Source organism: Chiloscyllium plagiosum, unplaced genomic scaffold (assembly GCF_037043375.1).
Source record: "Chiloscyllium plagiosum isolate Xiang-an unplaced genomic scaffold, Cpla_swu_hap1 HiC_scaffold_7, whole genome shotgun sequence".
Taxonomy (NCBI): domain Eukaryota; kingdom Metazoa; phylum Chordata; class Chondrichthyes; order Orectolobiformes; family Hemiscylliidae; genus Chiloscyllium; species Chiloscyllium plagiosum.
This window is the reverse complement of record NW_028270145.1, coordinates 66480591-66496956: the sequence shown is the minus strand read 5'-3', so window position 1 is coordinate 66496956 and position 16366 is coordinate 66480591. Positions and strand designations below refer to the sequence as shown.

General features: G+C 40.0%; 1 protein-coding gene across 3 annotated transcripts in view; it reads right to left on the bottom strand.

Moving 5' to 3' along the window:
- The window catches only part of LOC122551630 (sodium-driven chloride bicarbonate exchanger-like), a 285117-nt gene that overhangs the window by 138095 nt on the left and 130656 nt on the right, over positions 1 to 16366 (bottom strand). For all 3 annotated transcript variants that reach the window (XM_043693862.2, XM_043693863.2, XM_043693861.2), the window contains one exon: positions 311 to 468. In XM_043693862.2, coding sequence (XP_043549797.2) covers positions 311 to 468 — 158 coding nt within the window. The remainder of the gene's footprint in view (positions 1 to 310; positions 469 to 16366) is intronic.

Genomic DNA, 16366 nt, shown 5'->3' with positions numbered 1-16366 from the left:
TTCAGGTTCAAATGTCACCAGTGAAAAGCAAAAAGCATTGAACAGCTCTTGATGGATAGCATGCAGGTATGCCCAATAATTCCAAGAGTTCAATGGGGTAATTGAAAGATGTATTATTAGTCTAGGTTGATGGCTTTAAAATGTTTAGAAATAATGATCAGCCTTGTCCTACTAAACTATCAGAATTTTCACAGCTGGAAACATCTTTGTTTATATCCTTATACCTGTCAGTTAAATTGCCTTTATTTTTAATTGTTCCCATACATAGGTTTCCAGGGAACCACATGCACTATGCATTGAAGAGACTAACCGTGTTGGAATGGGAACTTCAGCAACTCCTGAGAGAACAACAGCAGGAGACAAACGGACAAATGCTACTATTGATCGGTCCAAAAATTCAAGTTCACCAACTAAAATGTTGGAAGCCTCTGCACCCGCAGGAATCTTTTTCATAAAATGCATGTCCACCTGAAAGAAGAGCACAATATAAAAAACAGAGCTTGCATACTTTTCCTTTAAATAATTTGTTATTTGTTCTTTTATATGCCATTCTAGTTATAGTTTCAGACAAACATTATATATGCCATGAGCTTTAACTTTGTGTCTACTGAAGTCGAGCCGATATGAAGCTTCCATCTGATCAACTGGAAAACATCTTCTATAGAGAAATAATTATCAACAAACTTTAAAGTCATTTTTGTTTGGAATCAATTACATTCATTATGCTTTGTTGCTGTGTACAGGTCGTTGATAGTGCCTGATTTCATGTTTCACTTTAGTTAGGTTTTACACAATATTACTAAGTAAGTGAAAACTGGCAAATGATTTCCTGCTTAAAGAAATTGAAATACATGAAGGAGAGTGTGGACGACCTCCCTCACTACACCAGTGGCTGGGTCATATGCCCCTGTGGTGATGGGGTTGAGGTCCATAAAAAGGTCCATGATTCCTATGCCTGCTGCCTAACCTGCTGCCCTGCTGAAATTTTACCAGTAGTGGCAGAACCATTAGAAGACCTGCCTACCATGGTCACACTGAGACCCTTAAGTTCTAATTTCACCAGTCATCATAGAGGCCCGCACAAAAATGCTAATATACAGGTTGATAACGGGGAAGCAGAGTTGCCTATTTAACATGTCCCCTGGATTAAATATCCTCTTCCCCATCCTACCAGTTCTTCTTTCCCAGCCAATATATCCCAGACTCCTCAGCCTCTGAGCTGTAGCCTGACAGAAACACAGAATTTGACTTATTCAGTCACTACATTATGTATCCCCTTCAGGCCATAAATACTATTTTAAGTAGTATATCATTGAACTAATGAATAAATGTTCCTGACCAAATAGCATAGAAAATAGGAAACAAAAACAGAAATTGCTGGAGAAACTCAGCATACCTGGCAGCATCTGGGAGAGAAAGCCAAGTTAACATTTCAAGTCTCGTGAATCCTTCTTCAGAACTGAAAACAGAAAGTAGGGGCAAGAGATGACCATTTAGCCTTGCCAGCATTTAATACAATCATGGCTGATCATCCAACTTAATACCCTGTTTCTGCTTTCACCCATAACCTTTGATCCCTTCAGCCCTAATTACTATATCAATAGCCTTCTTGAAAACATTCAACACTTTGGTCTCAACCACTTCATGTGGCAGAGAATTTCACAGGCATACCACTCCCTGTGTGAAGAAATTTCTCATCATCTCCTGACATCTACAAGGACAACATAATTGTGCTTAGTTGCATTGTTGAAATGAATATTCACCTCAAATGCTATATTACCTAATATGCAAACTATTATACAAATCAAAATTTACAGAAATGTTCTATGAATCTGAATTCTACAATCTAGCCTGAATTTTGTGTATAATTTAATACATTCTCTTCTTACTCACACATTATTAACTCATATATAAATGCCACTTAATTTATATGCGGTTCCATTCTCACAGTCTACTGCAATGCGTCAAAAATAGCAACGTAAGGTGGCAGTCAAAACAAAGAGAACAGTGAATGGCCGTCCTGGTAACCACCATGGTGAAATGCTGGAAGGTTTACACTGAATTAATCTAGAAACAGCAATAAAATGATTACTGTATTCTCATAAGCATTGAAAAGAATAAAATTCCATCTTAATTAACTGAACCCTTCGCTTCCAATTTTTCCTAATTCCTTGAAATAAATTCAAATCTCCAGTCCCTTTACTAATGATCTGCTTACATCTAGATTTGCATTGTTCAATTTGATGGAGCAAATTCTTTAAATTACTTAATCAAAATACAGTTAGACTCCACATTTTTCCTGCATATTTACCACAATGTTTAACTCTATATCCAGATGCAGAATCAATTGCTGACAAAGTATAAAAGAGAATGCTTCAGTAGTTCCATAAGAACACTATTCCATTGTCCTCCCTATACAATAGTTAGTCAAATATTATTGAAAATAAATTTAAGGCTGTACTTAAGCTAAAATTACTCATATTTTACATAATTATTTATCCCAACGTGGAGTCAAATTTCTTTTCACAGCTTTCATAACGATTGCATTTCTATCTAACATGTTTTTTCTTGGCGGGAGCAGGTGATGTGGCCATGCAAATGCAGTAACTTAAAGAGGCTAACTTGTATGTAGCCTTTCCAGCAACATTGAGACTATACAGCTGCATAGCTTAAAAGGGAATACTTCATCTATCTCCCAAGATATCTCTGCATCTAAAACTAGTTATTTTGTTGAAACATCTATGTATATAAGTGTTTATTTCTGTCTACATGTATTTATGCAGATCTTGCTCAGGCTGAGTTAAAAGATTTTGTTGTACTGAAGTTGAAGATTGAGTTTGGATAAATTGGGAAGGGAAGATGCTGGAATTTTGGAGTATATGCAGAAAGAATTCTGCAGTTTAAGAGAATCAGACCAGCATTATAAACTGGTCCCAATGACAACACTAACTTTTCTGTAACCTATACAAACTGGAGCCTCTGGCGCACCTTGAGAAATATCACAGGGGATATATTAATTGTACATAATTACATTTTGCAAATGTTGAAAAATGTTAATTCTTTATTAAATTATAAAGCTCATTACCAGAAGTAAATCCTTACTATGGTGAGAAACTAAAATGCAAGCCAAAACAACTTTTAAAATTTACTTGTAACAATATAATTTAAATTCTGCCTGACTCCTGCATGTGATAGATATAGCTTTTCTTCAAATTCTTAATTTATTGAACAGGATCTTGCACCAGTGACAAGGCTGTTGCTAATGGTATCAGAAGTGACCAACATTTCTGCTCGGGGTCAGAAGGTGGCCATTCATGATTAATGCAGTGGAAACCAATTCGGTAAGCAGGTAGGAAGAGTGCAGCAGATCATGCAGCTGAGGTGGACAAGAAATAGTCACATTTACCATTACAGTTTGAAGGCATAGTGCCATATTTAAAGAACACCTGGACACACATTCACAACCGTGAAACCACACCGAAGAATCGTTTCCCCCAAAGGTGTTTCATGACAGAAAATGTGCAATCCCACAAACCAGCAAAGGCTCACAGGAAATCAGTAGAGAAAGTTGGGAGGTCCTGTTCCATCCCATCTGCCCAAAGCAACCTTTGCAGAAATAGCAGTTCAAGAGCTGGTGTCCACTGCTGAAAGAGAATGAACAATCTGCTGCAGTGTGTAAGGCAAGGCGACATCATGTAGTAATTGCAAAGTGACTCTCATAAGGGTATCAAGCAGTGTGAACAAGCAAGCACAGAGGGGTGCAGGCAGAAGCTTGGATTTCAGGTTTCAGCAACAGATGGAACTTGTAGATTTAATGTGTAGGAGGAATTACACGCTGTTAATATTATACCAGTTGCAGGATGGTGTGGGTGTCAAACATTTAATGGAGAGGACTCAGAAACTGTCATAGGCATGTATGCTCATAAAGTGTTTTTCAATCATTAAGATAGCACGTAATCATTCAGTTTGCAGGAGAAAAGAGCTCATAAATGGAGGCAGTACAATATGACTGGAGGAGGCCACCCACGGTATGAGAACTCTAAGTGCCTTTGAGGAGATGCTGCAGAAATTGCCAGGCAGGAACAGAACTCAACCTATGCAGGTGGAGAGGCAGGAGTTTTACCAGTACGGATGCCTCCAATTTGATGATGACAAATGGACATGTAAAAGTAATTCCTGAAACACTGCTGATAAAAGAGATCGTGCATAACCATCAGCTGATTGTTTATATTCTCCTAGCATATCCTCCCAGTAAGTCTGAGAAGATGAAACAGCCTATCCCCAACTCCATTTCAGCCTTGAGCACCACATCTTGTGATGATGACTCAGAATCCTCAGAGGATGCACCGTCACGACATTTATTTGAATACTTCATCAGCACAGAAAAAAATATTGGAAGCATGCATTAAGTTTCACTTTATGTATGTTTGTCATTTTAATTTTATTACTTGATTCTGTATTGGTTGTGTGAATTCAAGGGCATCACACCTCATTCTCAACCAGTTCTGGATGACGTGGACTTCTGGATATAACATTTATTATGTCACATCATTGGTAGTGGCAACTTTGGGTACTCTGACATATGCAGTCTTAAAAATTGGACAACATTTGCAAAACATCTGGCAACCGGAAGCAATTTCACCCAATTTTAAATTCATCAAGGCTGCTGTCATTGAACCATCTGCTGTCAAGTTATTGCACGTCTTGCCGATGTTCAGGTGATAAGGCTCTTTGCAAGGCTTTGGTCCCATCTGGAGAATGTGTCAATGAATCAGAAATGTATCAGTGCCAAATTAAAAGTGCATGTGGCATCCAGCATTGCAGTCATATGGGCTTACTTGTGAAAAGGGCATCCAGCACATTTCCTTCAAAGTCACAGGTCACATGAATGTGCATTAGGCTGTACAGCACAGATGCTGCAATATTATCTGAACAGCGCATAAACCGCAAGTGGAAATGCACTGCTTCAGATTGCCCACACACAGGATCACAATACCAGCAGTGTTAAGGTGGAGACATAAAATTTAATTCATCAGCAGAAGAAAAGAACAATGCAATGAAACAGAAATCTATGCAGCCAAGAAAGAACCTTTATCAACAAGATGGTGAAAACCTATCAGGATGTAGAAATGTTGTAGATCCTCACTCAGCCTGAAATCTGCTTATGAACATGCAAATTAAGAGAAGGCCGCCAATAAGACCTCCAAGCCTGCTTCGTCCTTCAACAAGATCATTGCTTTTCCAAATTCTGAATTCTCATCTACTTCTGAAAACATTTTGTTTCCCCTGCCTAAGAAGAATCTATCAATCTCTGTATTAAAAATATTCAAAAACCTGACTCCACCACTAGAGTTTCAAAGTCGCACAACTCTCAAAGGGAAAACAAATTCTCTCATCTCTAATCTGAAATTGTGATGCCTATGTTTAAAACAATGTCCTGTAGTTCTGGACTCATCTGCAAGAGGAAATATCCTTTCCACGTCCACCTTGTCAAAACTATGCAGGATATGATAAGCTTGAATCAAATTACCTCTCATTTTTCTAAACTCAAGCAGCAACAAGTCCAGCTTTTCCATATAAGGTATCAAATGAATAAAACTCCTCTGAACCTCTTGTTGGAACTGGTCATAGGCTGGCATTTGGTGAAAAATGTTACTTGACACTTATCAACCCAAGTCTGAATGTTCTCTTTACATTTAGATATGAACTGCTTCAGTATCTGAGCAATCAAGAATGATGCTGAACGTTGTAATTATCAGCTAACATCCACAATTCTGTCCAATAATAAAGGGTAGGCCATTGGTGAAATAACTGAAGCTTGTTCAGCCTAAGAAAATACACAATATCCTGGGGAACTCCTGCAGTAATGTTCTGTGGCTGAAATAATTGATCTCCAACCACCAAACCCATCTTCCTTTGTGATCCTTATTGACTACAGCTCTGCCTTCAACATCATAATTTCAAACAAATTCATCCATAAACTCCCAAAGCCTAGGTCTCAGCCCCATCCTCTGTAATTGGATCCTTGACTTCCTGGCTTATAGAACTCAATCAGTAGGAACAGGCAACAACATAGGTCTACGTACTCAGCCCCCTACTATACACCTTATGCACTCATGACCATATGGCCAAATTCCACCCCAACTCCATTTACATGTTTGCTCATGACACTACCAATGTAGGTTGGATCTCAATCAACGACAAGACAGAATACAGAATAAAGATTGAGTGCTTAGCGGCATGGCATAAAGACAACAATCTCTCCATTAACATCAGCAAAAATAAGAACTGGTGTTTGACTTCAGGAAGCGGAGTGGAGGGCATGCTCCTGTCTGCCTCAATGTTGCTGAGATACAAATGGTTGAGAGAATCACCAATAATCCCTCCACATTGATGCAATGATCAAGAAAGCAAAACAATGTCTCTACTTCCTCAGAAGGCTAAGGAAATTCAATTTGTCCACAAAGACGGTGACCAATTTTTATAGATGCACCATAGAAAGCAGCCTATCCATATACATCACAGTGTGGTATGGCAACCGGTCTTCCCAAGACCACAACAAAACTACAGAGCCGCGAACACAACCCAGTCCATCAAAACTACAGAGCCGCGAACACAACCCAGTCCATCATGGAAATCAGCCTTCCATCTATTGACTCCATCTATGCTTCCCGCTGACTCAGAAAAGCAACCAACATAATCAAAGACCCCTCCCCTCCCATACTCTTTTCCACTCTCTTCCGTCAGGGAGAAGATATAAAGGTTTGACTACACGTACAAACAGATTCAGGAATAGCTTCTTCCCTACTATTACCAGACTTTTGAATGGACCTCATAATGTTAATGTTGATGTCTCAGTCTACATATACCTTCTGTGTGGCTGTAACACTGTATTTTGCACTCCGAACTGCTATTCTGATGCACTCTATATGGTAAGATCTGCCTGTATAGCATGCAGAACACATTTTCACTGTATTTCAGCACATATGACAACAATAAATCAATTGCTCATTCCATGAATGACAAACGAGGAATTGTTTTTACCTCATTGTTTTTACCTATAAGATATAGGAGTACCATTAGACCATATAGCCCACAAAGTCTGCAACATCATTTGCTCATGGTTGCTATGTTTCTCAAGTCCATTCTCCTGCCTTCCCCCCATAACCCTTGATCCCCTTACTAATCAAGAACTTATCTATCTCTGTCTTAAATATAATGACTTGGCCTCCACACTTCTCTGTGGCAATGAATTTTACAGATTCACCACGCTCTGGATGAAGAAATTCCTCCCTGTCATGGTTCTAAACGGTTGTTGCTTCACTCTGAAGCTGTGCTCTCAGGTCCCAGCCTCTCCTATTCATGGAAACATTTTCTCTATATCCACTCTATCCACGCCGCTTAGTATTTTGTAAGTTTCAATAGACCACCCCTCATCCTTCTAAACTCTACTGATAATAGACACAGAATATTCAACTGCTCCTCAAATGGCAAGCCCTTCATCCCTGGGATCATTCTTGTAAAACTCCTCTGGAACCCCTCCAATGCCAATACATCCTTCCTTAGATATCCAGCCCATAACTGCTCACAAAAGCCCAAATGCGGTCTGACCAGAGCCTTATACAGTCTCAGCAATACATCTCCACTCTTGCATTATAGCTCTTTTGAAATGAATGCTAACATTGCATTTGCCTTTCTAACTGCCAAATGAACCTGCATTTTAACCTTAAGAGCATCCTGAACTCAGACTCCCAAGTCGTTTTGTGCTTCAGATTTTCAAGGCCTTTCGCCATTTAGAAATGAGTCTATATCGCTATTCTTCCTATCAAGTGCATAACCTCACAATTTGCCACATTGTTTTCCATGCGCCACTTCCTTGGAGTCCTAGAGGTGTACAGAATGGAAACAGACCCTTTAGTCCAACTCGTCCATGCCGAACAGATATCCTATATAAATCCGATCTCATTTGCCAGCATTTAGCCTATATTCCTCTGAACCCTTCCTATCCATATAGCCATCCAGATGCCTTTTAAATGGTATAATCATACCAGCCTCCAGCACTTCCTCTGGCAGCTCATTCCATACACACATCACCCTCTGCATGAAGAAGTTGCCCCTTTGGACCTTGTTATATCTTTCTCCTCTCACCTTAAACCTACGTCGTCTAATTTTGTATTCCCCCACCCTAGGGAAAAGACCTTATCTATTTACCCTATCCATGCCCCTCATGATTTTATAACCACTAAATATCACCCTTCAGCCTCTGACACTCCACAAAAAATAGCCCCAGCCTATTCAGCCTCTCTCTATAGCTCAAACCCTCAACCCTGGCAACATCCTTGTAAATCTTTTCTGAACCCTTTCAAGTTTCATAATATTCTTCCTATATTAGGGAAACCAGAATTCCATATAATACTCGAAAAGTGGCCAAACCAATGTCCTGGACAGCCGCAACATGACCTCCCAACTCCTATACTCAATGCACCGACCAATAAAGGCAAGCATACCAAACACCTTCTCCACTATCCTATCTCCCTGCAGCTCCATTTTCAAGGAACTATGGACCTGCACTCCAAAGTCTTTTTGTTTAGCAACATGCCCAGGTCCTTACCTTTAAATGTATAAGTCCCGCCCTGATTTGCCTTTCCAAAATGCAGCACCTCACATTTATCTAAATTAAACTCCACCTGCCACTCTTCAGCCCATTGGCTCATCTGATCAAGATCCCATTGTGCTCAGAGGTAACCTTCCTTTATGCTTATTCTCTGCCTTATGCCAATTAGCCAATTCTCTATCCATGCCAGCACCATGCCTTTAAGACCATGGGCTCTAATATTATTTAGCAACATCCTGTCAAAGGGCTTCTGGAGATTAAGGATAGTCAACATGGCTTTGTACGTGGGAAATCATGACTCACTAACTTGATTGAGCTTTCTGAAGAAGTGACAAAGAAGATTGATGAATGTAGAGCAGTGATGTACACTTGCCTTTATTGGTCAGTGCATTGAGTACAAGAGTTGGGATGTCATGTTGTGGCTGTACAGGACATTGGTGAGACCACTTTTAGAATACTGCATTCAATTCTGGTCTCCCTGCTACCAAAACTATGTTGTTTAGCTTGAAAAGGTTTAGATAAGATTTGTAAGGATATTGCTGGATTGGAAGTTTTGAGCTAAAGGGAGAGGTTGAATAGGTTGTGGCATCTTTTGCTTGGAGCTTTGGAGGCTGAGGGGTGACCTTATAGAGGTTTATAAAATCATGAGAGGCATGGATTGGGTTAATATCTTTTTCCCAGAGTAGGGGAGTCTAAAACTCGAGGGTATAGATTTAAGGTGAGGACAAAATATTTAAAAGGTACCTGAGGGGCAACTTTTTCATGCAGAAGATGGTGCATGTATGGAACGAACTCCCAGAGGAGGTGGTGGAGGTGGATACAATTACAATATTTAGAAGGCATCTAGATTGGTATATGAATAGGAAGGGTTTAAAGAGATATAGGCCAAATGCTAGCAAATAGAACTAGATCAGTTTAGGGCATCTGGTTGGCATGGACAAGTTGTACCAAAGGTTCTGTGATTCTATGACATCCACTTTTTTCTAATTTGCTCAATACCCCCTCAAAGAATTCAAACAGATTTGTCAGGCATGATCTCCCATTAGACGAAAGTGAGGACTGCAGATGCTGGAGATTAGAGTCAAGATTAGAGTGGTGCTGGAAAAGCACAGCAGGACAGCAGCATCCAAGGAGCAGGAAAATCAATGTTTCATCAGGACTCCCAAGCTGACTCAGCCCCATTTTATCATGCAATTCCAAGAACTCTGCAATCTCACCCTTAATAATAGACTCTAAAATCTTACTAACAACCGAGGTCAGGCCAACCAGCTTATAGTTTCCAGTCTTCTGACTCCCTTCCTTTTTAAACAGAGGTGTTACATTAGCCATTTTACAGCCCTCTCTGACTCCATTGATTCCTGAAAGATTGCCACAATCTCCTCAGCTTTCTCCTTCAGACCCATTGGGTGCAGTCCATCTGGTCTAGTTATTTATCCATCTTCAGACCTTTCAGCTCTCCCAGCACCTTCTCTTTAGTGATGGCCATTACATTCACCTCTGTCCCCTGACTCCCTTCAAGTCCTGGTATATAACTGGGGTCGTCCATCTTGAAGACTGATGCAAAGTACCTGTTCAGTTCCTCTGCTGTTTCTTTGTTACCCATTATCACTTCTCCAGCCTCATTTTCCAGTTGTCCTCTTTTGTCTCTCTCTTATATATCTAAAAAACATCTTGCAATCTTCTTTCATATTATTCGCTGGCTTACTTTCATATTTCACCTTCTCCCCCTTTACTGCTTTTATTATTGTACTCTGCTGGTTTTAAAAAGCTTCCAAATACTCTGGCCTCTCACAAACCTTCACTACATTGTATGCGTTTTTGTTTTCTTTCATGTTGTCTCTGATTGCGCCATCCTCCACTGTCTTCCCTGCTAGGTTCCCCTTCCAAACAACTCTGGCCAGCTCCTCCCACATGTCTTTGTAATTACCTTTTCTCAATTGTAATACCATTACATCTGATTCCAGCTCCTCCCTCTCAAACTGCAGGGTGAATTCTATCATATTACAGTCACTGCTCCCTAGGGGTTCCTTCATCCTTCGTTCCCTAATCAAGTTTACCTAATTACACATCACTAAATCCAGAACTGCCTGTTCCCTAGTGGGCTCGACCACAAGCTGCTCCAAAAAGGTCATCTCATAGACATTGCACAAATTTCTTTTCTTAAGATTCACCACTAATCTAATTTTCCCAATTTGCCTGCATATTCAAGCCCCCCATGATTATTATAATAGCACCTTTCTTACTTCTGATTCATTTTATTCCCTATATCCTGACTACTGTGATTCTCCAGGACTATGGTCCCAGCATGATTCAGGTGGAGCCCATCCCAATGGAACAGTTCTCTTTTTCCCCAGTAAGGTGTCAATGTACTGTGAATTCAAACCAATTTCTCCCACACCAATCTTTACCACATTCTTCAGCCACATATTTACCTCTTTAATCTTGTTCACTCTGTGTCAATTTGCTTGTGGCTAAGGTAGTAATCCAGAGAGTATTACCTTTTTCATTCTACTTTATAATTTAGCCCCTAGTTGCTCACATTCCCTCAGCAGGACCTCCTCCCTCTTTCTACCTACATCATTAGTACCTACATGGACCACAACAACTAGGTCTTTTCCCGCCCACTCCAAGTTCCTCTGCAGCTCTGGTGAAAAATCCTGAAGCAAGGCATCACAGCCTTTGGGACTCTCAATCCTGGCCACAGAAAACAGTGTCTATTCCCCTGACTATATTATTCCTGATTACAAATACACTTCCCTTTTCTCCCCTCTCTTGAATACCTCCCTGTACTGTACAGCTTTACTCAGTTTGCTGATCCTCGTAACAGCCCCCAATCTCATTCAAACAGAATAAAAATCTCAAACCTGTTAGACAAGCTCAAACACTCATACTCCTTCAATACTATCTCCTGGATTGCCTTGCTTGTAGTCACATTATCCTCTCCCTGACCACTGACTGAATTTGAGGTAGTTAATCTAAGGGATGAGGCTAACTCATGAAACACAGTGTTCAGGTAAATCTCTTCCCCTCTCATGTGCCGCAGTGTTTGAAGTTCATTACTTGAGAGAAACAAAGGGGTGAGAGGTGCAAGATGCGAGGGATCTTCGGGTGGTAGGGGGATGATGATGGAATAAAGAGAGAATTGTGCAGATTAGGACAAGTACATTTTTATGAGATCTAGCTATGACTCTTGAAATGTAGGTTGCAAATGAACTGTGTGGGATTTAGGAGTACACTGATTTCTGAGAGTGATCAGTGAGTCAGTAGGTTCATTCATCAACAGTGAGCTGTAAGCAAATTTGTGGGGATTAGAATTAGAATGTGTCTGTTGGGAGTGAGTTTGTGAGCATTGCAAGTGTATTTTCCAGCAACAGTAAGCAGAGATAAACACATTTCATTCATTTCACAACATACATTTTCAATGCTTATTGAAACATTTTACATAAAAATTGAACAATCCACAGCTCATCTGCTAATTAATCAGAAATGGTGATTTGCTGGCTGCTTGAGAAAAAATTAAAGGATCATTATTATATAAAGTTGTGAATTAATTCCTTCTAATGAAATTGATTTCTCAGACTATTTAAAACTAAAATGGATTTTTAAGCAAGTCTCTAATTGTGAAAAAGATGTAGTTGTTCTTGTTTCTTTTCCAAGCAAAGGTAAAGAAAGCTACATAATTAAACTATTTGGACTATTATAACTAATTTAAACGGTTGATGTTGTAAGAACTGAAACATTTTCTCAACAAAACGTGTCAAGTACTTGAGAACAAGTTCATGTGTACAAATAATGAAATGTGCAATCTTGTTCTTTGCTGTGTTTTTGAAAGAATAATTGTGCTTGATCCCCACAACTACCACCCCCTCATCCCATACATAGACTTTTTATCTGTGATCCAGCATTCTCAAGTTCCTATCTAATTCTCTTTTTAAATTGGCTGTGTATGTTGAAAGTGCCACCCACCTCTATGTGGCATTAACAGCAAGTATGCATTCTGCCATGGTGCAAGGTCAAGGAAGCTATGGAAGAAAATGGCACTGCCACAAGTGTGAATAAAGTGATTAAAAGAATTCTGGGCTTGAAGGCCTGAACCACTCCAATCCTGCATTGAGGTGAGTGATGGAGGTCAGAGGAAGATGAGCAAGAGCCACAACACCTCAGTCCCAGGCATGGCTCCCCCAGCTCCATGAAGGTACCTGCTTAATGGTGCAGCAACTGAAGAGGGTAGACATGCTGGCTGTCCCAGGGCATGCATGCACATGTGCTGATGTCACTACGCTGTGATGTCTGCGGAGCACATGCTAACACTTCTTGAGATCTGTCATGGCTAACTGATGTCATTGGCCTTATCTGCACATGTATGTAGGCCATTGTGGCATTCAAGATACTCATCTGTTTAAAATTATTTGCGTCATCAACTTAACATCTACCATTTCAGCTGCAACAGCCCAAATTTTATCAAAAGAATTCTCCTCAATTCTCCTTCCGGTTTAATGCCAATTAGTTTAAATCGACAGTTTCTGGTTATTGACCCATTCAAAATAGTTTCTTCTCCACTCTACCAACACACCCATCTATGACGTAAACCTCTATTAGGTCAGCTCTTAACTTTCTCTCATCTAAGAAAATATCTTTTTCTAACTTTATCTCATAACTGAAGTTCCTCGTGTCTAATTCAAACATTGACATGTTGCCATATAAAGAAGTTAGTAGCATTGTGGATTTTAAGGACCATCTTACGGAAGACTATGTTAGTGGGTAGGTGGCAGTTGGTAGGTTGTAGGTGGGTGAAAAGGCTTAAGGAGGGAATCCCAAAGCTTGCGTCTTAGGTAGTTTAGGCCACCAATGGTGAAATGATTAAAATTGTGGATGGAAGAACTGGAAAGGTAATAATGTTGTGGGACCTGAGAAAGTAATTGAAGCAAGGAGGGGTAAAGCCATTTGAAAATTGAGATTTGAAAGCAAAGTTAAAATTTTTAAAAATCTGGGACTGCCACATTGAAAACCAATTGAAGTCCATAAGGACTGTGGGTAAATGGGACACGGTATGACATGTTGCAGAGTTTTGAATAAACTCAATTTTACAGTGGATGCCAGATGAGAAACCAGCCAGGAAATAATCAATTCTAAAGATAACAAATTTATAGATAAGGGTTTCAGGAAAAAATGAAGTTAGACAGGATGAAACAGATATGTTAAAGAGTTGAAACTGGGTGGCCTTGGTAATGAAGTGATTATAGGGGCTAGTGCCCAGTGCAGGAGATGAAGTCCGTGGCAAAGAATGGGGTTTTTGGTAGGGATAGGATGATGGGTTTTCTTTATTCAATATTTAGTTGCAGGAAATGTCAGCCCAAACAATACCTGATATTAGGCAAGAAGTGTGATAAAACAGATAGGCCAAGCCTATCTTGACCAGCAAGGTCAAGATAGGCTTGGGTGAGGCGAGTTAGGATAAATGTAGAACATGATACATTTCAGATGATGTGGCCATGGGACAGCATTTAGATAAGAAGGGGCCAAAGACAGATCCTTTTGAAATTGTGACAAGTAATATACTTTGACAGGAACACAACTACTGCAAACTGGCAGTCTATCCAGCAAACAAAATTCGACATGACGACAACTATCTTGAAGGCAAGTGGCTCTTGATATCAGTCATAGTCAAACTCATTTTGTGTGAAACATCGGTTCCTGAGGTGAAATATTTGTAAGTGTATAACAAAAGTCAACAACTGGAAATGGAGGAAAAAGTAAGAATGTGAATCACAGTCAAATGGTCTTATGCATCCTTTGATACTCATTTGACAGCAGTATAAGTACAGATCTGGGATAAGGCCCCGCCCCAGAAAATAGTGCAAAGTCTAGCGAGGTCAAAAAAAATCTAAAATATATCATTGCACTCATCCTTCAGAGTAGACATTTACTTCCTTCAACATTGATACAAAGTAGCAGCAAGTATTATATACAATAAGCTTTGCAGCAACTTGTCAAAACTCCCTAGAGTTCACTTCTCTAACTCTGACTTCTTCCATCTAGAAGGTCAAAGGTTGCATAAGAATATCACCATATGCAACTTCTCTTCCAAGTCACACACCACTTTGATTTTGAACTAGGATCTGAATCTTAGATATTTTTAACCAAGTGTCATTTGCATTGAGAGTTTTTTGAAGGGTTTTCGTAACAAGGCCTGGCAAGATTTCTCACTATACCTTACTAAACAAGCCTCAATAATGACCTAACACATCCCATGGCATCATTCTTGTCTGACCCTAGACTCCTTTTACCACACACTGTTCTCAGAACAACTTTCCACTCAACAGATAGTTATCAAAAGACTTGGTGCCCACACTGTCTTTAAAAGACCAACATGTATCCAGGTAATCATTGACACCCTGGTGCTGTCCCTCACCAGCAACATAATGGCACAGATACAATACATTCTCTCATACTATTTGCTGTTTAACCACCAGACCACATGGTCTAGTGGTCCTTTGCTTCATCTGTCTAAGCACCCTCTCTAGGTCACCCACTATTCTGAGCCTACTGCAAAATGAGAGAGCTTATCACTGGCCAGTAGGAGCACATCACAAACAAACAAACAGACAATTCCAAACATTAGCTTTTATGTATAGTCAGCAAAAGCAAGTGCAATCAAAACAAATTAAGACTGCAGTTTGCCCCACATCAAAATCAGATGTGGCATCATGAAAAATTAATATTTAACATTACAGAATATTCAGCTGAACCCAGCTCTCATCTACAGGAAATAGGTGTCAATCAGGTCCTGTATGGCTTATAGTGGTCAACGCAACAGAGCTCTGTCATGCAGAAGGAAAGCTTTGCCTCCCAAACTCCTCATCCTCCACTTCAGAAAGTTCCTCAGCATCCAGCACATCACCTTGTTACTTTGTCTAATTGTGCAAAACATAAAAACACCAAGATGATGTCACACACTCTGTCCACAGAATACCCTCGGACCTGTCCGAGCAATGGAACCACATCTTCAGTAGCCCCATCATCAGCTTGACCATAGCCCTAGGCACAGTATGTGCACCAACTTGTTGAAGGTGCCACACTTGCTGAGTAACCAACATGTTACACCAAAACAGAGTGCTTGCTATATTCCAATGCTCTTCCCATCCCAGATCCACATCAATCCTTCAACTCTTCATTGCATTCAGTAGAGTTCATTATCATACTTGCATGACATATCATGAAAGCAATTTTTCCTGCTTCACACAGCATCCTTGGAAGTCTCACAAGATGGGATGCCTTTAGGCAGCATTCATCATTTTGAGAGACATTTCCACTAACTTCTGTATCATTGAAATGCCAAAGTTCAACTTGCAAACATCAAAATTTCTTGAGCAACTTGCTATAGGGAATGAGGAGGTATCGGAAGTTTTGGCAGGTTTAAAAGTGAACAAACTTCCACATACAATGAATTGCATCCCAGGCTGTTGTGGGAGACGAGGAAGGAAATCACAGGACCTCTAACCCAAATTTTTAATTCCTCTCTGGCCATAGGGGAGGTGCCAGAGGACTGAAGGACAGGTAATGTAGTTCCACTTTTCAAATAGAGTGGTAACGATAGTCCAGGGATCGAGAGACGAGTGAGCGTCATATCAATGATAGGGAAACTTATGAAAACTATTGTGAAGAATATTAATATCCATTTAGAGAGACAAGGTTTGATCAGGAACATTCACCATGGCTTTGTCACGCCTAACAAATCTGACTGAATTTTTC